At 38.6% G+C, this 24,948-nt stretch overlaps 1 protein-coding gene across 3 annotated transcripts in view; it reads left to right on the top strand.

Annotated features, from left to right (window-relative positions):
- The window catches only part of MYOM1 (myomesin 1), a 74,954-nt gene that overhangs the window by 31,161 nt on the left and 18,845 nt on the right, over window positions 1–24,948 (top strand). The window contains exons 12-28 of one of the 3 annotated variants that reach the window (XM_069853891.1): window positions 20–76; window positions 434–558; window positions 3,128–3,311; window positions 4,326–4,500; window positions 6,542–6,663; window positions 7,596–7,922; window positions 9,520–9,716; window positions 10,464–10,590; window positions 11,300–11,484; window positions 12,561–12,675; window positions 17,498–17,654; window positions 18,539–18,645; window positions 18,767–18,811; window positions 22,396–22,532; window positions 23,424–23,568; window positions 24,184–24,243; window positions 24,485–24,552. In XM_069853891.1, coding sequence (XP_069709992.1) covers window positions 20–76; window positions 434–558; window positions 3,128–3,311; window positions 4,326–4,500; window positions 6,542–6,663; window positions 7,596–7,922; window positions 9,520–9,716; window positions 10,464–10,590; window positions 11,300–11,484; window positions 12,561–12,675; window positions 17,498–17,654; window positions 18,539–18,645; window positions 18,767–18,811; window positions 22,396–22,532; window positions 23,424–23,568; window positions 24,184–24,243; window positions 24,485–24,552 — 2,333 coding nt within the window. The remainder of the gene's footprint in view (window positions 1–19; window positions 77–433; window positions 559–3,127; window positions 3,312–4,325; window positions 4,501–6,541; window positions 6,664–7,595; window positions 7,923–9,519; window positions 9,717–10,463; window positions 10,591–11,299; window positions 11,485–12,560; window positions 12,676–17,497; window positions 17,655–18,538; window positions 18,646–18,766; window positions 18,812–22,395; window positions 22,533–23,423; window positions 23,569–24,183; window positions 24,244–24,484; window positions 24,553–24,948) is intronic. The other 2 variants (XM_069853892.1, XM_069853894.1) reach the window with 2 other exon arrangements.

A 24,948-nucleotide genomic window follows, 5' to 3' on the forward strand; every position in this document is an offset into this window, starting at 1 on the left:
ACCTCTAATTCTGTTTCAGGTCACCCTTCCGCTCCCTGGACTGGACAGATTATTGTCACTGAGGAAGAACCTGCAGGTAAACACAGCCCTTTTGCCTAAAAAAGTATAATGTGAAGCTGACTGAGTAATTAGGAAATCTCACAGTGAGTTCAGTGGACTTTGGCACACACCCAGAGTTCGTTGTTCTGAGAGTCACTTGACCTTAAATAACTCCCAACTTGGTTGTTGATGTGAGGTTTCATTATTCAGGACCTAAAAAATAAACACACTTAGAGTTGAAAGAAGGACATTTAAAACAAACATTTAGAAGACACTGAACTCTACATTAAAAAAAACAATATCAGATGCCAAGGTACTCCTGTACTTTAATTATGTCACTAATTCTGATACTAAATCCCAGTTCCCTTTCTTATTCATCTCTCCTGTCCTTCAGAGGGTGTTGTTCCTGGTCCACCTACAGACCTCCAAGTTATTGAAGCTACCAAGAACTATGTTGTGCTTAGCTGGAAACCTCCTGGACAGCGGGGCCATGAGGGTATCATGTACTTTGTGGAAAAGGTAAAATTAGACAAAATCAGATTAATGTTTTGTCAATCTTTTATATTTGTTTTGCCATCTCTTCTGGACTTATTTAATTTCCACCTCATACATTCAAGCTAGGGCCAGTACTAGAATTTGTATACTTGATCAAAATAACCATTATTGTAGATTAAGATAAGCTAGGAAGAGAAGAAAGATGGGAAATAGAAAAACAGATGCAGAATACATCACACACTGTAATATCCTGTCACTCCTATCTTCAAAAAGGGAAAGAAGGGGGACCCAGGAAGCTACAGGCCAGTCAGCCTCACCTCCATCCCTGGGAAGGTGATGGAACAGCTCATTCTGGATGTCATCTCCAAGCATCTGAAGGAAGATAAGGTTATCAAGAGTGGTCAACCTGGATTCACAAAGCGGAAATCATGCTTGACCAATCTGAGAGCCTTCTATGATGGCATAACTGGCTAGGTAGATGAGCAGGGAGCAGTGGATGTTGTCTACCTTGACTTCAGCAAGTCTTTGCTCATCCTTATTGGTAAGCTTAGGAAGTGTGAGTCAGATGAGTGGACACTGAGGTGAATTGAGAGCTGGATGGATGGCAGAGCTCAGAGGGTTGTGATTGGCAGGATTAGAATCTAGTTGGAAGCCTGTAGCCAACGATATTCCCAGGGGTCAGTACTGAGCCTAGTCTTGTTCAAAATTAATGACCTGCATGAGCGGACAGAGCATGCCCTCAGCAAGTTTGCTGATGCCATAAAACTGGGAGGAGCGACTGATACACTGGAAGGCTGTGCTGCCGTTCAGTGGGATCTGGACAGGATGGAAAGCGGAGTAGAAAGGAACCTAATGAAATTCAACAAAGGCAAATGAAGAATCCTGCACTTAAGAAGGAATAACCCCATGTGCCAGTACTGGTTAGGGATTGACCTGTAACAAAGTAAGTCTGCAGAGATGGACCTGAGATTCCTGGCGAACAAGAAGTTAACTATGAGCCAGCAGTGTGCCTTCATGGCCAAGGAAGCCAATGGTATCCTGGTGTGCATTAGGAAAAGTGTGGCTAGCAGGTTGAGGGAATTTATCTTCCCTCCTCTATTCTGCCCTAGTGAGGCTTCATCTGGAGTGTTGTGTCCAGTTCTGGGCTACCCAGCTCCAAAAGGACAAGGAACTACTGGAGAGAGTCCAGCAGATGGCCACAAAGGTTATTAGGAGACTGGACCATCTTCCTTGAGAGGGAAGGCTGAGAGACCTGGGTCTGTTCAGTCTAGAGAAGACAAGATTCAGGGGATCTTATCAATGCTTGTAAATATCTAAAGAGCAGGTGTCAAAAGGATGGGACCAGGCTCTTTCCAGTGGTTCCCTGCAAGAGGAGAAGGGGCAATAGGCACAAACTAGCACACCAGAAGTTCCTGTGCAATGTGCTCTAGGTGAACTTGCTTTAGCAGTGGGTTGGACTAGATGATCACCAGAGGTCACTTCCAACCCTTACAATTCTGTGATTCCATGATCCTTTTATGAACTGAGTCATTGACCTACCGAGGAATAGACAGGCCAATAAACTCAAAATTTACTTTACCAACTCAACAACAATGACAAAACTTCTTTTCTAGACCAGAATCTGTTTTATTGTCAGTGTCCTGCTTTTCTGAGATGTCTTTTTTGCATGGCTGCTAGCCTAAAAAATTCTTCACACAGTCACCCTTTTTACTTGTATCTCATGGCTCATAAACTTTTATCAATGCTTTTTCCTGTCAGTGTAGAGGTGTCATCATGGGAGACATAAAAATCTTCCCATTATGTGTTTTTCATCTCTGTTATGAAATCTGATCTAAATAAATGAGTTTCACTTAGCAACAGACTTAGAGAGAATGAATGTATGAATTCTGAGCTTCCACACAAGCAAGCTTTTTAATAACCTATTGCATACCAAGTACTGAACATTAATGTCACATAAATAAAGTTCTCCTGAGAATTTGGAATCCCTCAGAAACTAGAACCATTACTTAGAGATTATCCTTAATGTAAATCACAGGCAAAAATTAATCACGATTATTAATGATCTAAGCAATCATGGTATGTAGAGCTTCTAGCCACAGAAATAAAAACAATTTGCAAATTAATTGCACATGCTAATGTTTTTGTTCTGGAAAATGAAGGTCAGATCCTGATTAATTCTGGAAGCCACACCAAAAACATTGTCATTAATAACACAAGAGCATCTAGAAACAGTGTGATAATGTTAGAATTTTGTTCTTTGGATGATGTTGAACATTTACAGAACTTCTTTTGCAAGTGGTCCAGAATTTGAGGCAGTTAATAATAACATCACTTCCTTGTCTCGGAGAGTAATTCAGCTTTGATATATTAAAACCAGTTAGCTTTTATGTACGTTATCTGGAGTAGGAGGACATCTGGCAGATTCATAAGCTTAGAAATTGCTCCCTCTGTGGAAAGGCCTAGAAAAGAAACGTGACTTCTTTTTCTCCATAGCAGACATGTATTTGGTGGTCTGCACAGAAAGTCTTGTTGAATTAGACACTCAGCTTTCAGAGGCTTCTGTTCCAAATGCAGTTTCTGGGTTTGACTGCAGTGCATTGCTGGCACAGAGGATTGGCAAAGGGTGAACACCGAGATCCCTGTGAAGTCTCCCCGCTTCGCAGTTTTTGATTTGGCTGAAGGAAAATCCTACTGTTTCCGAGTTCGCTGTTGCAATTCAGCTGGCGTCGGTGAACCTTCAGAGGCAACTGAAGCCACTGTGGTGGACGACAAGCTTGGTAAGTGTGTGGTCGTAGGTAGTAAATTACTTCTATCATAACTTTTCAGTTTACGATGTCATTGTTTTGCCTGGAGGCAATTAGGTGCCCAGTAACTGATTCAAGTATGGAGAGTAGCCAGTGATTTATTCTCTTTAACTAAAATAGTTTCTGTTTGACTTCTTGAACCATCAATGTGTAGTCAAATGACAGAGGCAAACCAAGGGAATTAAGCCGAAAACAGCAGTGCCAAGAACTGCAAAGGCTGCAAACAGTGAAAGAAAATGAAAACTCAAGGAAGTACAAAAATGTTTTGATTTACTTAGAGCCTTTATTTAAAATAGGCCCAGACAGAGTTTAACCTTCCTTGTTTGCCAAATGAAACAAAAATGAAAAATGTAATACTTACATGAATGCATAGACTATTTCCACTGGAAGAAAAGCCAAGATGTTCACCACAGTAAAGACCAGTAGCTATGTCTACATTAGCAATTTGTTTCCAAACAGCAATGCAGATATAAATGTGGCTCCCAGATTGTCTCTGTTTACTTCAGACTGATTGGATTCTCAGTGGAGTTTGATGCTGATGAACTACATTCTTTAAGAAGAAGAGCACAACAGCTCTTCTTGAAAAACACTTTAAATGCATTTTGCTACTTAACAGGGGCATTTGTTCCTGAATTATTCTGTGGACTGCACAAAATTCTTCAGCGTGCACCTTACACATTTTCCCTTTTAGAAATCTCCAAACCATATCTCTGGTGCAGATACTCAGCACAAGGGAATGGACTAGATCTAATCTGACAGAAATGCCCATAACTATTAGCAACAGAGACGTGAGGAACTTCACCACGAAAAGCTTGAACCTACTGATCTTGTCCTGCTGTGCCAGATTATTTGATTGAAATCAGAGAAGTTTTGGGAGTTAAATCTGTATTAGTTGTGCAAATATAATAAAAAATAGAATGCCACTCTTATTTTATTTGTAAATTTTGACTGGCTGGTCAATAATTTATTTCTGTTTCTCTCCCACAGATATTCCCAAAGCTCCTGGGCGTATTATGCCAACTAGGAATACAGATACCTCAGTAGTTGTCACTTGGACAGAGCCCCCAGATGCCAAGGAGCTGGTTGGGTACTACATTGAGTCAAGTGTAGTTGGATCTGGTTGTTGGGAACCATGCAACAACAATCCAGTGAAAGACACAAGGTAATGGATTTTAAAGCATGGAAATTACGGTCACTAGTTTTTCATTTACTGGGTATATGTGCTTTGCAGCCATTTGTAGTATTAGAGTTAATTGGCCTGTGGTTATAAATACATATTTTAAACTGCAAGTCTTGTCCAAAAGATATTTATAGTTAACCTTATGCTATAAACAATTAGTCAATGGGAAGGAAACACGGATGTTTCTAGTGAAGAAAAGAGAAGCAGCTCACTAGTTTTGGCTATCTTGCAGCCTATCAGCTTGATGAAAAACAGTACAGCGAGGAATGAATGAAGTTACAAATGTGGAAAAGTTAATTGTGTAATGCTTGGAAGCAAAGTCCTTTGTTTTGAAAGACTACTGTAAACATTTCTGGACTGTGTATCTAGAATGTCAAGACGAATTGTGGACAGTATCACACTAACAATATTATTTTCTAACTGCTCTTTCACTTGCAATCATCAAGATATTAATGAACACTCCTAAATATTTGGTATAAACTCACATTTCTTACTGACATGAAATTCAGTCTCTAGAAAGGAAAAATAATCAAGATTTAAAACTTCACAAGCTAAATAAGATTCGATTTTGTTTGAATTAGGATATAATCTTCAGAATCTAAATCTGTAATTGCAGAACTTGATCTCAAGTGTATTGATGTTAATCCAGAAGCAGTACCTGCTTGTTACGACTGATCATGTTTATTTGTAATTGTTTTCCATGACAACACTCATTCCAATAAGTAAGGTTATGCTAAACACTCTTGGACCAACTTTGTTGTTCAGAAGGACATTGTAAATGCTTAGTATATCAAAAGTACTTAAAACCCTACTTGCTTGAACACAAGCATAACAATTTCCTTGAAGTATTGTTTTGTGCATTTATATTGCAACAACTGTATATTTCCTAAATTACGTACTTTCATATATACTTCTATGTTTTTTATTATGGTTACATTAGGTGTTAATGAAGTTTTGTGCTATTTGCTTGTTTTAAAATATGAAGCATGATCGTTATTCACTATAGAAATAAAGATATTGTTTTGAGTTACTATATATTGTGATGTAACTACACTGCTCAGGGTCCTGTCACTGTATTTTTAGAAAATATGATGTAAAGTGTCACAGTTGGGCACAGGCTGTCCTTTAACTCTTGGCTTTTCTGGGTGAGTCAATTGCAAAGCATTAGCTGTAGCTCATCATTTGCATTATGCAGTATATTTTGATCTTTTGAACTTTGTTTTCACACATCAGTGAAAGCATATTGTTTGATAAAGCCTAGTAGAAGAGGTAGGGAAAATTCTGAGCTGAAAATTTTGATTCAAGTTTTATTTTTTTCCCTAAAACAACATTTTGATCTGAAACGCATTTTATTTTCCACCTTATATTCACTTTCTACATCGTTGCATGATGTCAGCATTGCTAGTGCAAGACATGATATCGTGAAATAGAACAAAATAAAAGTAACATGATATAAAATACACTTAAAATGGCTGTTGAAAAATAAATGTTATTTAAAATAAAATGTTCAAAATTTGAAAACATAATTTTCCTAGATAAATTATTCCTGTCCTGGGGAAATTTTGTGTTTTCAGAGTGGAAATTTTATGACCTGTAAGTTTTTTGAATCCTGCAATTTTTCGTTTATAATTGGAAGTGAATTATGGGAGCTTGTGCTACAGGTGTTTTTTATTCATGTCATAAAAGTATTCCACGAGCAAATATAGACCTTATCTTTGCAGATTTTCATATTATTTCCATTATGAAGTACGGATTTTATACAGTAGTAGACTTAAGAAGCAAAGATTGTTGGTAAATGGTATGCCTGAAGAGACATGGTTTTAGGCATTATCTTAATTCTGTGAATGAAGTGCTTAGATACATTCTGCATTCTCTGAACTTCATTTATGTGAATGAGGTCATGGTTTATCCTCAGTTTTCAGAAGCCAGAATAAATTTTACTAAAAAAATGCTTTCTTTTCCCCATAAGCTTTTTATTTCCTTTATAATAATTTTTAAATGTTCCTTCACTGGTTTGTTTTAGATTTATTTGCCATGGGCTTACCAATGGTGAGAAGTACATTTTCAGAGTCAGAGCTGTTAATGCAGCAGGACTCAGTGAATTTTCACAGGATTCAGAGCCTATAGAAGTGCAAGCAGCCATTGGTAAGATAATTTCCATTACTCTTTTAATTACATTTTTCTTTTTTTAATTAAGTAAAGATGTTTTCAGCAACTATTTGTAACTAGCTGTTTTGTTTTACAGTACTGTCCACAAATAATAATTTATCTGTAGCACCTGTGGCCTCACAGCCTCATATTTTCACAGTAACTGCACTCTTGTAGACTGTTCACCTTCACCATCCAGTCTTCTTCAGGTGTTTCTTGTGAATCACTGTAAGACAGCACTGCCAAGTTTACTTCATAGGTATCTTGGAAAATGGAATGTCATTCCAATTCCATAATATGGTATTTAATCATCTCTGATGCCCACCATGCTATACACAGTCTGTTCCTAAGAAATTTGCTTCCATACCTAAACCTAATAATCAGTCTAATGTTTTTTGTGAATCTTATATAACACTGTGTTCTCTCTTTATTGATTAATTACTTCTGTTTGTCACTGCCTGAACTAATCCACAAAGATTAATGAGATCAATGGGCTAGAATAAATTGCATGTCTGTAACATCCTCACTCTCATTTGTATAAAAACTGCATACCTCACAATCTTGGAGAAGAGAGACGTGGCCTAGGGCAATTTTGTAAGATCATCTTGAAAGGATCAGCAATATTACTTGGAAGATCTAACACTAAAATAGCTGTATCAAATGAAGATTAATAGTAATTTTCTGTATTTCTTCTGCTCTGAAAAGCAGACATTGTTAAAAGAGCATTACTTCTGAGAAGGTTGAGAGGTATTCTATGCATTTCAGATTTTTGTGAATTCAAGCTTAACATCTTGGGCATAAAAACTATGATTTGTCATAATTTGGCTGTATTGTTCACTGCATGCTTTTCTGCATTTTGTGAATTAAATGGAGGAAAAAAAGATTGTATTCTAATGCAAAATATCTTTGCTGTTTTCTGGAAATTATAGGGGGAGGATTGCTTCATGGTGTGTGTCCTGAACTGAGTGGTAAAGCTGGTGGACTAACAGACTGCACTACCAGCTGGGAAGGCATGCATGAGTCCTCCCAGCCTATCTTTGACACAGATGCTTTGCTAAAATGCAGTGCTAAATTTAATAAAGACACACTGCCCAGTTGTTCTGAGAAACTGGGGAGTACAAGAGAAAATAACATGAGAGAAATGGTTAAGGATGCTGTCACATCTGCACCACAAAAAGTTGCTGCTAAGCAGGCAAGTAAGTCTCAACCCAGGAATCTTTTGACACTGGAAAAAGTGACAAAGAAGAAAGATACAGGTGAGAGTTAATAAAGTAAATAGATTTCTCTGCTTTGGTACACCTACTTCAAATGTTTGTAACATCTGCTCATCTGTTCCACAAGTGAACATGCTGTCCAATGATGCATCATCCAGAAGACACAATAATTACAAGCTCAACTCTGTCAAGATCATTATGCATGTAATGGTATCGAAGACCAATTTACAAACTTAGTGGCTACTGAAAATGTAACATAAATTTGTTCACTAATTTTGATTACATATTCATGTATCCAACGTACAGCATTATTTCCAATCACTTCCATAATTTGCTAGGAGTCTTCTTACTTTGTCTCTGGGCTATGTACGTGTGAAGGAAACAAAATCTGATTATGATGGTAAGCATGAAAATCTGTGTTGTGTTAGGATATATGAAGATCCTTTGTGGATTTATGCCTAAACTACAGCTTTTGTTCTGAGACACAGCACTAATGAATGTTGTGTTGTACTTATGACTGACAGCAAAATGTAATGAGGAAAAACTATCAAGTTGATAGCACATGCACAAAATCACATTTTATGTCGTCAGCACGTGAACACTCATTCTGCCTGCAAAATGTGTGGCTTGAATTTCATTTAAGTCCTGGTACTTGGCTGGTGAACTGAATTCCTCCCCACACCTCTGAAGTGACTCAAAAGGCTTGTGCAAAGTGCTGAACAAAAAACAAATTATGGGCACCTGAGACAAGCTTACACTAATATAAATCATTAAAAACGAAAGGAAATATAGATGATGTATGATTTCCATTATAAGCAGGTCTTCAATGTCACAAATAGGGCTTTTCATGTGCATGACATATTTGTCGTGGACTAACATTTCCCCACTAGATACAGATAAGGCTTCATAAGAAAATGAGTTGGGATGAAGTTAATGTTTTCTGTCTTGTTAAAAAAAAAACCAAAACAATAAAAAGAGGATGCTGCAGCAAACTTTTTAATAAGTTCCAGTAACAGACATGTTCCATTTCTGGTCAGTCTACAGTGCCTGTGATCCACACTTCCTCCCATTAAGGTAAGCTCACGTGATGGGTGCAATGATAAAACTTGCACAGTCTATGAATTTAAAAAAAAAAAAAAGAGAAAAAGAACAAGAACAGATAACCTTCATTCTTGGAAGGGAAGAATGTGGGCCTATATAAAAAATGGAACTACAACAAATACGGTATGTGTGGAAAAAAGTTTGCTTTTGGCAAAAGAAAACAAATCATTGCATCTTCAATTTTTTTACTTTTCCTGTAGTATTAGTTTTAGTTCCTCATTTCTCACAGTTTAAGGCAAGTCCAGATCACTTATGTCAGAGCTGCAATTGCAACACATTCTTTCACTATGTATCAGCTTGCTTGTTAAAAATGAAATCATCCTGAAAACTAATTCCTTTGCAGTTTGGACGTTTTCATATGGGTTATGGAAGCTTTTCTCCTGCATTACTTATTCTAACTCCAGAAACTTTCCTTGACCACATAAATGTTGTCCTAATGAGGACATGCAGGATGGGTGCCACCTGAATATGGTAATTGAATGCCAGTCTGACTATTGAAATAACGCTTCCTACTCGTATACTGTTCACATTGAAACAGCTGCTCCATCTCCACCTTATGACATCATGGTACTGGAGAGTGTTCGTGACTCTATGGTATTAGGATGGAAACAACCTAAAGCCACTGGTGGAACAGAAGTTACTGGCTACTATGTGAACTATCGTGAAGTGATTGATGGAGTTCCCGGGAAATGGATGGAGGCCAACATTAAGGCTGTCACTGAGAGGGCATACAGGGTAAGATGTTAACTTCTGTTATTGCTATGGGTGCAGATGGTGTTTCCAAAACAGGTCTCAAAGACAGATTGGGATGAATTATGCTTCAGAGTACAGGTTGCTGTTCAGAGGGGTTTATGATGATAAATTAATTTAATTCTGTTAAACTTCTCTGCAAGTTATTCGTACATTTATCTGTTAGTCTGGTACCAGCCGTCATCTATGCATGCACCAGACGTAGCCTGATTGTTTAAAAGTCATGCCCTCATGACAGATGCAATCATACTGGGCTTGGTGGGCTCGCTCAAGCGTTTGTTAGTTCTGGAACCAGCTCTGTGCCAGCTGTGTTTTGTGATCAGTTCTTGACCCAATTTAGAGATAGTGCTAGCTACAACCTCATTGAGCTGCTTTACATGTGAAAAGTTACACCAGGACTGAGTTTCACCTTGCTGTAAGGACAACTCTTGCCTCAAGTGAATTCACTCTGTGTCACAAGGCAGGTTAATATGATTGTCAAGCAATACCCTGTTCACTCCATAACTACCAAAGTGTCAATAGGAAAAGAGTTTAAAATCTGACCATGTTAAAACCAGTCCACCACTGATTAGAGGAAAATCCAAGATAGGTATCACCTTATATATAATGTCAATAATGCTTTCATCTCTTCAGGCACTTAAAATCATGGTCATGTGTTGAATAATTGCCATTGTGACTCTCTCCTAAAGCCTTAATATCAAGATAATAAGCACCATGTTATTGATTCTGCAGATTCAAGACCTGAAGGAAAACATGGTGTACCAGTTCCAGGTGGCTGCTGCTAACCTGGCTGGGGTTGGAACACCCTCCCTACCCAGCCAACCCTTCAAATGTGAAGAATGGACCATTGCTGTACCTGGTAGGTACCTGAGTGGGAGGTGGAGCCCATGGGTGGCCTGTGACTGATTATCCAGGTCCTTAGTGACTTCAGTTTCCAGAGGAGTCAACAGGCACTGAAATTCATACCAGGCTTCAATCTCCATAATTTTGATTTAGTTCATTTACAGTGACACATTAAATGATCCCCATTTAATCAGTATCATTTTACAAGCAGTTTGCATTTTCTTTGTCCTTCTTGTTTGTTTTCTGTTCCACATCTGCCACTTTGCTTCCCAGTTTAAATACCAGACAAATACCTGCCTGAGGTACAAGATAGAAAAGAATGAGGTCCTGTAACACTTATCTAAATGTATAACTTCAAGTCAGATCACTGGCCTTTTAACACATTGAAATGAATGAAAACAACTTCCATTGACTTCAATGGACTTTAGAGCAGTTCTTGAGGCTGCACGTTAGCTTAATAATTAACTTATTTCCCGGAGTTTGGAGATTATTTGTCATTTTTGTTTGTTCATGAATGTTTGATCAAGATACCGAATCTCAACAGATTTGATTGGTTTTTTGGGCTAGTCTTTTTAATAGGCATAGGTTGTATTATATCTGGTCTAGATATGATACAGATGAGCTGCATGTGTTATGTCAACTCTGGATGTACGACATGGTGTCTGGTTTTGTTTTCTGAAATGTTATGCATTAGCACAACTCCAACTTTCACTCTCACCTTTCAGGACCACCTCATGATGTCACATGCACAGAAGTTAGGAAGGACTCTTTGGTTTTGCTGTGGAAGGAACCAATTTATACTGGTCGTAGTCCCATATCTGGTTATTATGTCGATATAAAAGAAACTGAAGCAAAGGAAGAACACTGGAGGAGTGTCAATGAGAAGCCACTTCAAAAGAAATTCTTGAAGGTAAAAAGGTTAAGATTCAAATACTGATATAACAAGATAATCTTGAGGGAGCTGGTCTTTGGTAGCATCATCCTGTGCTGATCATGGCTCCGTCTAATGAAATACACAGTAGTTTATGTTATGTTGAGGATGTACATATGTAATGCGTATATAGTCAGACAAGACAGTAATTCGGAAGACAATCCGGTATAACAAGACTGAAAATAAAAGGAAGCTCTACTAAAATAAAATACCATTCTTATAATGCAGGAGGCAACCCTAGGATTTTCTGGCTCAAAGGTACCTTTTGTGCAGGTACCACTGCACAAAAGCAGACGGCACAAAAATAGGTGTGATAATGTGGCAGGTGATTCTTTTTAAAACAAAGTACCCTTTTCTCAAATTTCACAGCAAGTAAGCTCGGGCTTTTTGCACTATTATGCTACATCATTTTGTGGAATGACTTCTAAATAATGGATCAGTTGTATCTCCAATCTAGAGATATGTCTTAAGTAGGTTTGCTGTTTGTATGCTTTTCAGAATATTTGAAAAACAACCCACTTTTAAGTGTGATCCTTTCGTATATGTTTTAAAGGAATATTTACAGATGTTATAATGGCAGTATGACTCCTCAAGTCACTACAGTTAAATCTGTACAATTAAATGCCCTCCTGTTTCTAAATAGGTGTGGCTGGCACTTATTACCCTCATAACTTCATTTTTAAAAGCCAGAATTTATATTCAGCCAAAGACTAAGCTGTTTCAGAGGTCAACCTACATGACTTAAAAACATCCTTTTCCAATAACAATGCTCCTTTTGCAAAGAAATCGATGACAATAATGATGCTGTCTAAACATTAGCTATGCATACAAGGAAGGAGAAAGCCAAACATATCAGTCATGTCACTCCGGAATCAGGAAAAAAAAAAAAAAACAACAAAAAAAATGCAGAAGAAATATTTGTCAACTGGAAAAGAAGAAAAACAAAAAGAAAGGAAGTATAATTGTCAAGCATCCAGACTGAAACTGTAAGAAGTGTGAAATTGAAATCAGTGTTTTGTAACACATCATGCATGTAGTATATTTGCTTCCTCCAGATAGGTGACCTAAAAGAAGGTGTGAGCTATGTGTTTCGTGTGCGAGCAGCAAACCAGGCTGGTGTTGGGAAACCATCAGATGTCACAGATCCTGTCATAGCTGAAACACGACCAGGTTTGTTAGAAATACTTTCTGTCTTTTGTCATATTAAAACAGGTTCTTGTTTGTGCAATGTGTTTACAGAAAGGAAGCATGCAAAATGTTTGACCCTTCTCAAGTCAAACTGTTTTTACTAAGCAGGAAATGTGTTGAAGGTCATATCTCACTTCCTTATCTGGCATATTTTAAGGTCAGAACAGATTGTCTTACTATAAATACAGGTTCAGAAATATAGAAACACAAAACAGTTGTACAATTTGCGTGCACCTATAGATAAATGTGTAATCAGAGGATGCACTAAGATCAGCTCAAACAAAATGTTCTCCAGATGTACATTTTGCCCCTCCTATAGTAAACCAGATGTCCGTGTTTTATCTCTTTCCTTACTTTATGTACTGCACCTGAAGAAAGGGTAAAAGAAATAACTTCTTTCTCTTGGCTTTAAAAATGTAATGAAGTCTGTTTGGAGACCACCTCCAGCAGGAATTCAAGGGCAACTCTTTGCTGGGGTCATCCTGGAAGGCTGGCTCCGTCATGTCTACAATGCTAGCAAGAAACACCAGAACCAGTGCAGAGGCAGAATCCGTGTACCTGGAACTTCAGAAAACCCCTGAGTTCTATTTAGTTATACAGGTAACATAGATAAGTTCGATCAGAGTCAACATCTTTTTGACACTAAGTCCCTAACAGAAAACACAAGCACAGGGTTATGATTTACTCAGCTATAGACCTTTTATAGACGTGGAGCATCCTACAAGGTGGAAGAACAAGCTCCCAGATATTTTGACCCAATCTAGTATACAGTTAGTATGATGTAACAAGGTTCAGGAGTACAACCCAGCCTGGATCCACCATACACCCTATTTTCCTTTTACAAGTTCCCTTCCTTTTCCCACAGGCTGTTGTGTCTGATCCCACCTAGGAAGATTTCTAAGAGCCCTAAAAGACCCAGACTGAAGGCAGGCGGTGAGCAGGTAGTGGGCAGGCAGAGCAGTGCCAGGGGCCTGGGGCAGCTGGGCACAGGGAGAATAAGCAGCAATGCAGAGGCAAAAGCAAAAGCAGTGATTACCTGGGCAGGCAGCTCCCTACCTTGCTCAAGCCCAGGAAGCCTGGGTGTTATCTGTTCCTGCCTGGAGAAATAGTCAGGGTTTATTTGAGTTGGTATTAACTGTGAGGCATTGATTAGATGCCACCGGCAAGAATCAGTTCCCTTTCCCACCCCAGCATTATCCCAGGATCCTTTCCCTGTTTCTGACTCCCAGGTCCGTTTTATTTTTCCCATTCCTGCAGCAGCACTGGCTCAGCTCCCATAAACACCTGGTCCTAATGCCCAGGATGGTAAAAATCCTAAGAAGCCTTGCATTAGCTCTCAATGAGTCTGTAAGTCAAGAAAGTCTGAAAAAGGAGGTCTGAAGCTCAGGGTGTAAAAGAGCTAGAACACTTAGAGAGGAGATACTGGAGCAACTGCTGGTGAAGCTGGGATAGGGAAGATGGGGCTGGAAGGATTAGACGGTAAACTTAAAAGGTGTAAGATTGGGATATGAAAACAAAAAAAGGATATGCGTGTGAATGAGAAGGGCTTGGGACAGGATCTTTCAAAAAGACAGTAGCCACAATTTCAGATCTATAAGCCACTGAAGTGCTAGGGCTGTTTCCAACACCTGCAAGTGGAGCAAGGCAAAACTTAGAAACTTATTTTTGAAAACATCTTATATACAGCAACCACTTCTAAAAAGAGACTTAAACCAGTATCAGTACTAAACTTTTGGCTTTACTAATACATTTTATTTGAGAGTTAATATCTATCTTTCAGACTTATGATAAAAACTTGCTTTGATAACAGTCTTCAAGTATACTAAATAAAGGATGGGTCTTGCCATTACAATTCAAAAAAAAATCATTGTAAACTCTTGTGAAGATGATCATTATGACAAAAAAAAAAGAATTGTACAGCATTTTCAGCATTCACTCAAGCGAGGTGTATGCCCCATCTGGCAATATGAACGTAAGCAGAATATCTGGTTTACAGAACTCACTGTTAGAGAGGGAGCTATATGTCAGGATCATGGGCCTTTTGCCAGAAAGACTTGGGTTCAGAGATGTAATGTCTGAGGGATCAGAGGAAAGCCAGGGTTTGGCCCAGCAAAATCTCTGGGAACCTGAAAATGATTTACTTGTACAAATCTGGTTGACCGATATTTTGAGCTGAGATTTACAGATAAGGTATCCACCAAACTAAGCTTCTTAAAAGTGTTAAGTAGGGACAAACGGCTTATTTTAAAAAATTATTTCAGACAACAGTCCCTTGGGCAGGCTCCCACCTTTGTCACCCAAACTACACAAATCCCCAGAACATAACATTTTTTAAAATTACCACAGATCTTTTGGTCTTGACCAACTAATGTTGCCTTTATTAACAATTTGGATGGAAAAAAAGGTATTGTCAGGCCTCTCTAAACAATTCCTGCTGGAATGTTGCTTTTGGCAAATGTATGAAATTGCCAGACAACTGAGCTTTCTAACCAAAGAATGCAAGTAAATAATACCCCGAATTAAAATATTTGCTTTAATATAAGAGGCACCAGTGACATGTAAACATAATGATGTGAAACTTTCCATCCACCTTCTCTTATTTGAAAATCATATTTAATTTTTACAGTTATCTTTTAAAAATTAAATTACAACCCTAACACCCCAAAATAAATACAAACCATGTTACTTTTGAGCTCTAACTTTGTCTTTAGACTAAAGCATTCCGGTGTGTGTGGATTTCACAGCAAGCAGAGGAAATCCAAGAGCAGACTGTGGTTCTTTCCCTTTGCTACTCTTGGTCCTTATGCACCTTGGTGCAAAGCAAAATTAAATTCTGATCCTGCATCTATCACTTGAGAAGGGCCTGAACCTCAGAAATTAATGAAACCCTGTCCCATTCAACTTTTCTGTCTAGCTGTATTGAAGATGATGCAATTAACCCTGGTATTTTGAAGCTGCCTGCTTTATCTTCATGGCATTGCTTTCCCTTCATTTCAATAAAACATTCAGTTAAATGGAGATTTGATATGACATCTAAGTATTCTGTTTCTTATGATGACTTTAAAAAATATGTTGAAACCACCAAACTATCTATAAAAGGAAAATTAAGATTGCTACTACAATGGCAGCAACTTTGGTTTCACTTTGTAGGGGGAATCCTCTGGTCAGTAATTTAAAAAGTGGGGGTTTTTTTACTCATAGAGGTAATATTAGAGGTAAATGCCATCATCACTTCTGGAAATAAATGCTATGTATTGCTATTATAATAAGAAACCTTTGAAACAAATACAAAAGATTCTCTCCTTGAAATGGACCTTCTGGCTGTAATTCTTTGCATATAAGCTGCCATCAAAAGATTCATATGCTAATGACCTACACGAAACTAAACACTAACGAAATGTCAAGTGACGAATTTGCATGTAATAAATTAAAGTATAAAAAAAGTTGCAAATAGGCTGCTGCCTAATAAATTCTTGTAGACCATACGACTTCATTTATCACATTCTGGTACTTAATATGCACCATTACTGCAAGAGCTGGTAAATAACAGTAACAAAATGGGAATATTAAGCTTGTCTTTTATTAAATGGTTATGGCAAATTATAAAGACTGAGCAAGCTGTGTGTCAGCAAGCTGTCCTTACAGGAGCTACTCAGGGCTAGACAGAACGTGTACAGTATTAGGATGATGAAACACAGAAATCTCCTTGTATACTTGAAGCTCATTAAGAATTATGCTGAAAATAAAGCATTTAATTTCAGTGCCGGGAATACGGCTCTTGTCTTGAAGGTACAATACTTTGTGGAGAAAGTGTGTCATTAGCATTCTGGGCAGCCCAGAATTGTCCTAAGCTAAGTAATATGAGTGCTCTATGCAGACACGAGATCAAGCTCAGAGCTCTTCAGAAAAGGAGGCTGGATGTTCTCCAGCAACTTTCAGTGCATGCACTCTGCCTGACATTCTCAGACAAGTTGTTGAAATGAAAGTTAATGCCACAGATGATGAGCTTGCCAAGCTGCCCAAATGCTTCACAGGGTGTGAGGGGGCAGGATAGAGGAACCTTCAGTTTTCTGATCTGGGATTCACCCCGGGGTCTTTTAAAGGACAAACTGGGTCACCTGATCCAGCTCAAGGACTGTAGGTACTGGCAAAACAGGGTGGGCAACTTAAGCAGCTAACTGGAAATATTCACTCCCTTTGTGGGCCCTGGATTAATTCCACAGACAGCAGCAGGGCTGGATGCCAAGCACAGCAATTAAAATAACCTCCCAGAGTGAAGCCAAAGTCACTGAAAATGTGCCTCAGTTGCACAAGTGAGTTCTGGTGGGACAACTCAATTGTTTCCTCTTCTACCTCTTCAAAAACCTGCATTTGCACATGGTATTCCATTTAGAGCTCTTATTTTATTAAGGAATAATAAATTCATGCTGCATAATGAAAGCTCTTACTACCCCTTACCACTGAAAATACTGCTATTTAGTATTTCAAACATTTAATGGATTTAGAAGCTTGCTTTCTTTTTTGCAACTTTCAGATTTTTCCAAAATAAATATTACAACTCTTGTGTTCTTAGACTTGCTCAAATAAACCAGTTGACTTATGATGCTCTTTAATCTGTTTGTTATTTTTATGGATTAGAATACAAACTATATCTGTGAATCAAAGACTGAGGATGCCAGTGTTTGCAGCAATTTATGTCATGACTGAGAAAACAGTGAGGATAATCTACCTTATTATTATATCTATATAAATGTATTTGCTGGCTTCTCTGGGAAAGTGGAATTGCCTTGTTCTGGTCTTTCAGGAACCAAGGAAATGGTGGTTGATGTGGATGACAACGGAGTCATTTCATTGAACTTTGAATGTGATCAGATGTCTCCAAACTCCAAGTTTGTTTGGTCCAAGAACTATGAACCAATTGAGGATGATTCTCGACTGAACATCGATACCAAAGGCGGAAAGTAAGAACCATCAGGGGTAGTAACGCTCTCATGTTTTAGATATCTAGGCTGGTCACAGAAATCCAACCTTTTCCATGTATGATTTCAGTAAGAGTTATATCTGCCTCTGTTGCTGGAAGGCTACTTTATGAGCATGGTGTTCTCCAGCAAGTCTATATGCAGTGGACTTCACAGCTCTCACAGAAAGAGTGAGGCCTCCTATTCAGGCAACTGAGTTATGTTTGGGCATAGGGAGAGAAAATCTGTGCTCTGTCAGCTTGTAGTCAGCCAGGCAAATTATTATTATTCCTATTTTAAATCTCCAAAGGATAAAATTATCTGGCTGCTTGCAAAATGCTTTTACCATGTAGCACTGCTGCAATCTTTAGGGATGTTGGAGTAAGCAGGACTCTCCTAAAGGTATCACCATGGCCTGATCTGGTAATGTCTATAATGCTCTGCAAACATACTCTATTTCTTCAGGCTTTCAACAGAAAGGATGAAATGGAAAATGCTCTTTTTGTTATCAAAGCCCTACAGAAAGAAAGAGTGGCTTGCCATGCTCTTGGTGTAGCATGTGAAAATGCACTCACTCTGTACTTGCAGCATCCATTCATGCCCATCAAAGACTTTACAACATGTTTTTAAGCATGCTTGAGTTAGCTGTCTCCAGTTCTTTTGGCACTATCTGTCTTCTGGCACTCTCATCATCTCCATTCATACCACACATGGAACCACATATGGATCTACCGTGGTTTATACTGGCCAGAGCCCTGCATTTGCCCGTTCACTAAGAGCAAAAGCTAATACAAGGCTATTTTTATCTGGTATTACAGACATAAAGGAGAGATTTGGTTCAGATTGGTCTCTTCTTTTCATCAAAATGTATTTCTTTTCCCCTAAAGGTCAAAAGCTACCTTTAAGGATCTTGGAGAAGATGATTTGGGAATTTACTCTTGTATTGTCACAGACACTGATGGGGTTTCATCAAGTCACACAATTGATGAGGAAGGTAGACACAATGTCTATTAAGCATGCCTGTTTTGCTTTCACATCTGTTTTTCCCTGCTGCTGTCTCTCTCAGATCCGTAAGTCATGCAAAACTTATATTATTTCTTTTATTTCTTTTGCAGAAATGAAACGCCTACTTGCTCTGAGCCACGAACGCAAATTCCCAAGTAAGTGAACCAAACATGTCTGTAGCTCCTGCCTCCTTACCATGAGGTAGGGAAGTCACCATAGTAATTTAAAGTGAAAGTAGTTTTGAATTGAAATTTTAAGATTCCTTTGCCCCCTTCTTCCAGTAGTTTTGTGTATTACTGATGTTCTTCCTGATCTGTTGCAGGCTATTGGTCTGGGCGTATAGTGAGTCAATATAACAGTTGGAAAATTAGTATTCCATTGGCTTTGTTTCTTCTGCAGAACAGCCTTTATACTTAGCATACCTAACATGATTTGAAAACCTCAGTTTGAAAAATTCTCTACTTACTCCAACTGTAGTGAGTATAAGTTAAATATAAGGTTAACAAAGCAGACAACTGTACTAAACTCAGCTGTAATGCAACGTAATACAGATTTTTTTCTGCTGAAATTCATTCCCTTCCTATTCCCTGCAACACTTGACAATGTGAACATCTTTCCTTCTGCTTGGGATGGCATTTTTGTCAGCTCCAAAGGCCTCCCATACCTTTGTGTGCCCAAGCATCCCTTTATTTACTCCTGCTCCTCCTGGTTGTTTTATGTTTATTGTATCTTCATGATGAAAGATAGTCATAACAAAACCTTCCTGTCATTGTACATCCATACTTGCCCCAGTTCTTCTCTTCTGAGTGCTCTTCCACCCTCTATGTTCATAACTAATGTCACAAAAAAACCTCCTCAGGACACAGACCGTTTCTTCTGCATGTCAGGTAACCATACACTTCTAGTTGTGCATGAACTAGGAAACACAAGCAAAAAGGGAGATCGCTGCAGAATGTATCCTCAAGGAGGAAACTGTCTTACTTGCTTTGGCCTCTCTAGGCCCTGCGGACATCACAAAAAAATTACAAATAGGGGTTAATATGCAGGTGGTTATGGGTTTGAGGCTAGAAAAACTCCTATGGACCCACACAAAACTTCAGTAATATCTCCAAATAATCTCTTTGAGGATTACTCAAATTCTCTAAGAAAATAATTACTCTATTCTGTTCTGGTTGCTAGGCATTTCTGATCAAACGTAAGCTTTTGCATGTTGCTATGTTTGTGGCTCTGAACTGCACTTAATTGTAACTTCTGCTTACAAATATCTGCAGCCAGTAACTCCATGGGAAAATGGGTTGCTTGAATAATACCGCCTTACAGAATGCAACTACGTATGGGTGCAATAGTGTATTGGTGTTACTAAAATAGATCTGTCCAATTCTTCCATTGAGCAACTGCCCAAGGACTCCTTCTCAAGTGACCGTGGTAATTTGTGATGCTATACAAATAGAGTGTAAAACCTTCTAAGTGAAATGGCTGGAAAATGCCTAAAGTAGCTGTCAGTTGGTGCTTATTGAAATATTTTAAAAGAAGACTTTTGTTCCTGGAGTACTGTATCACAGATCTGCCCAGTTCCTTCGAGCTGAGGAGAGAACAGATTTTTCCCAAAATAGAATCATTTTGCATCCTTTCAACCCTTTACTAAACAGCTTCTGAGATACTTTCCTCTCTTCCATGTTAGACTAAGATATTCATAGTTAATTACATGCAAATCAAGTGGGAGTTTAAAATTGCTGACAGTGAGACAAAAGCAGTGCAGCCTGATGTCTATTCACACCCTCTCTCTCTTGCTTTCACTGGCTCCTGTAGCACTTCAGATGCTTTGGTTTGACAAATTGCACGAGACCTGAGATTTCTTTTGTTTCTTAGAAGCTAAGTGATGTGCTGGGTGAGGAAGCTTCACATGGACCACGTGCACTGCTGGGGCATGCTCCTATGGAGTTGTTCTTTGCCCTGCTCCCTTGCAGTAACACCGTCCCTCCAGCCTTCAGGCTCTCCTCTGTCTGGTTAAGCCCATGTCTTTTTTATAATTCTCTTTTTTCCTGTGATTCTTGCCTCACCTCCCAGAAGCCTTATTTTCACAAGAGACAGGCCCTGCACTGCTTAGGCACCAAAGGCAGATATGCAGGTTTGGGGGGTGTAGGTGCAGGGAAAGGGTGAGTGTAGGAAAAGACACGAGGGGTCCTCACCCCCTAACTTTGTTTGGCAGTCAGTGGGATGGCAGCTTTGCTCCAGAAGGCACCCCAACCATTTAGGATGGTGCAAACAGAAATATGAGAGAAATTAGACACTACCTCAGTCCCAATCCTTTCCTTCTGTAGCTGGGCCTTTGCATACACCGAGTAGAGTGGGTAGGGTAGGGTAGGATGAGGTGGGGTAGAATAGAATAGAATAGAATAGAATAGAATAGAATAGAATAGAATAGAATAGAATAGAATAGAATAGAATAGAATAGAATAGAATAGAATAGAATAGAATAGAATAGAATAGAATAGAATATTTTCAGTTGGAAGGGAAAAACAACCCTGTCTTGGGATCTGCCTGGAGGGAGGTGAATCTTCACTCTATCACCAGACTACATCATTAAACATTTTACAATGTGTTTATACACTGTCCTCAGCTGTTCCATGTTCCACCCTTGCAATGCACAGCACACTGCTGTGAAAGTGGAGACTGGGGTACGGTTCACACACAGCACTTGTACTCCCTAAAGTACATATTTGAGTATCCACTAAGGTAGCTAAAAATGATGACCAATATCCCCCAAAATTAGAGTCTAAATGCTCATGTTTAATGTTGCTGATTAAGGTATTTTAACAAAAAAATACAGTGAAAGTAAGCTGAGGACTTCTACAAAAAAGAACAAGGAAAACCAACGGAAAAAAAAAAAAGATTAAAACAACCTGCAGTATCATTTACATGATTTTTTTTCCAGCTTATACAAAGAATTGGTCTATACATGGGGGATTTCCTTTATTCATAGGTAAACAAAGTGTGTTGGAGATTGTGGGTATGTTGTAATACTTAGTGAATTCTGGGAGATGGAGGTACATCCAGCAAAGGATCAAGGTGCTTACAAAAATCTCCCAACCTGCAGTTCAGCAGCTGACTTTCAGATCTGGCTTCAGGCTTGAGGTTTAAGGTTAACAAAGAAGTGAACTATAGTAAACTGAGCTGTCGTGATGTACATATACGGAATTTTCCTGCTGAAATTAATTCCCTCCCTCTTTCCTATAACACTTGACAATATGAACATTCTTCCTTCTGCTTGGGATGGTGTTTTTGTCACCTCCACAGACATCCCATACCTTTGTGATATCTTGGTAGTAGCCCAACTGGTGCTGAGGGATTTCACTGTCTTACAGTATCATTGTTAAGCAACTCATTAAACATGGGTCTGTGCCATACAGACTCACAGTGTACTGCAGAGATACTTGCAATTCAAATTTTGAAATAGATTTAGCCTTGTATTAGAATGGAGGGCACCAGCGTAACTCAAAACACTTCCAGTCTGTACAGACCTAGTGACTGAAGGATCTAAAGATTAAATCCTGTCTGTTGTTCTGTGTGTATAAGGTGAGAGGCATTCTGTCTGTATGGTGAAGAGCTACCATAAGCTAGCTACTTTGCATACAGTATGTGAATATGTAAGGAAGAAATGGCTTTCTGATTACAGAAGAAAATTGTTGTTGGGGCACAGGCAAAGTATATGCTTCACTCTTTTCTTCCTTCTTTGTAGCTGTCCCACTTGTCTCTGAGTTGGCAGTGGAAATTTTGGAAAAAGGAGAAGTGAGATTCTGGTTGCAAGCTGAAAAACTGTCTGGCAATGCAAAAGCCAACTTTGTATTTAACGATAAAGAGATTTTCAATGGAGAGGTAAACCTTTTAATTGCTTACATGTGTTTGAAATGTAATGAGTATCAATGAGTATCAATGAGTATCAATGAGTATCAATGAGTATCAATGTCTCTGTCTCCAATACACTTCCAACTACTGTTCGATACTAATGAATTTTCATAAGAAATAACATATGTCACTGAAAGCATCATTACAAAGGTTTTGTCCATAGTTCTGAGCTGCAGCTGAATTCTCCTGAATGCAGTTTACAAAATGGAGTTAAATTACTTCCTGCCACCTTTGTGACTAGCACATGTTCTGCTAACTGGTGGGGACCATAGGAGTTCCTCAAATAAGGTAGTCGAGGTAAGCAATTACTGCGGTCCTCAAGGAATCACTGCAGTAGCCCAGATTCATCCTGTCTCCTTCATCTACGGCCCTAGCATACCCCTGTGCTCAGCTGTCACCTCCCTTTGCTGGAGGAATTTACTACACCAAGGAAAAATTCCCAAGTGGTTGTTTCCAACAGCAGAACTGGTTACTCCCAACGCCATGACATGGAAAGCTTTTGTTGCAACATCGATATCAGGTAGAAGGCACTGATGGAGCATTCTATGCAAAACCTTATAGAAGTATAATCATCCTCAAAGAAAGAGTTATTCAGAAGAGATGCAAATCTAAACCTTTCTAATAAAGAACATGATAGTTGCCGTACGACAGGAATGTGACACATTTGTATAGCATCAGTAAATAGACTTCATCATTAACAGATTCTTTATTTATTTGACTTTACATTTAGAGCTGGAGCTAGACATAATATGAATCTGAATAAAGAAAACGAAATCTAACCTAAAGATATGATATAACATTTGACAAATATTTTCTGACTCTGCTGTCCATTAAATGTCATTTTGCTTTCCATTCCTGAAGAAATATAAAATGAAAGTGGACCAGAAGACCGGCCTTGTTGAAATGATTATGGATAAACTTGAGGACAAAGATGAAGGGACTTACACTTTCCAGCTGCAGGATGGAAAAGCAACCAATCAATCCAGCCTTGTCCTCATTGGTGATGGTAAGATAATCTGCATTGCACCGTAGCTGGAAAAATTATACCAAGGCTACTTCAGTTGTTGTCTTCATTTTCCACTGTTTTCAATGCAAATAGATGTGTTTTTTCATATTACAGTTCTTGCCTTCCTCATATAGGACAGGGCATGTGTGTGATCTTTTTAAAGTACTGGAAGGAAAGGGAATTTTTATAGACATGTAAAATATTGCAATCTATCATGGTTTACTTTTCTATGGATGGAATAAAAATTTCCCATGTGCAAAGACCACTCAGGTGGCAACACATAGCTACACATCTTAGAGCTCAAGCAGCTTGCTGATTGTGCTGCTAGTCATTTGCCTTCCTACCAAGAGTGGAAAGTAGCTGTATGATTTAGGATTACACTTCATCAGACATGACAAATTAAAATACTGATGACTGCATGCAGCTAGGAAAGTTGGGTTAGATGTAGTTAGCTTCTGACACTTCAAAATGTTCAGTGAAAACCTGTCCCTATGGCAGGATTCTCATTGACCTCCAATGAACAGAGTTGCACCTAACTGTTATAGTGACATTCAGTACCACATAAATAGCACATAATGTTTAACCTCAATATTTCTCGTTGGTTTTAATTCCTAGTATTCAAGAAGCTGCAGGATGAAGCAAACTTCCAGAAAAAAGAATGGCACAGGAAACAAGGTGATAATATGGATATTTATAAGAATCACATATGCGTTAGCTTTGCATTTATAAATGTTAACTTGAAATAAATGCTTTTGTTTTGTTATATAGCTGCTTAACTTTTGAAGGGGAAATAGGGAAAAGCAAACCACACTAAAATTTATCAGTAATTTTGTCAAGAAAAATACATTTGTCTTTGGTTTTGTATCATGAATACCATGTATGTGATTCTTAAAAATATATCTGTAATTTTAAACAGGTCCTCATTTTGTGGATAAACTGGGATGGGAAGTTACTGATGACTGTAACGTGATGTTGAAATGTAAGGTAAGGTGCAAGGAAAACATCGAGTACAATGTTCAAAGCACTTTGACCCATGACTACTTAGACAGTGAACATAGGAAGGAACTGAAGACATGCCCTTTGTGTACTCACAACTGCATATTGGATAGCAACAGAGCCTCTGAAGACTAATCATGCTAGGGTGACCGCTCACTGCATGTAACAAAATACCTTGGAAAACAGATTGAACTTTATACTTCAGGTCTGTCAGACACCCACCTAGGAAAAGGCACCTGAACAGGAATGACAAGTCTTTGTGAATCCTGGGGCTTACCCATTTTTGGCCAGTTCATGTTTGTAGAAATCCACTGGACAGGACTCACTGGTTCCCTGGGCTCCTTGAGGCTACTGGCAGTCTCTTTCCCTCTCTTTTCATCACTG

This window comes from Phaenicophaeus curvirostris, chromosome 3 (assembly GCF_032191515.1).
Source record: "Phaenicophaeus curvirostris isolate KB17595 chromosome 3, BPBGC_Pcur_1.0, whole genome shotgun sequence".
NCBI classification, from domain to species: domain Eukaryota; kingdom Metazoa; phylum Chordata; class Aves; order Cuculiformes; family Cuculidae; genus Phaenicophaeus; species Phaenicophaeus curvirostris.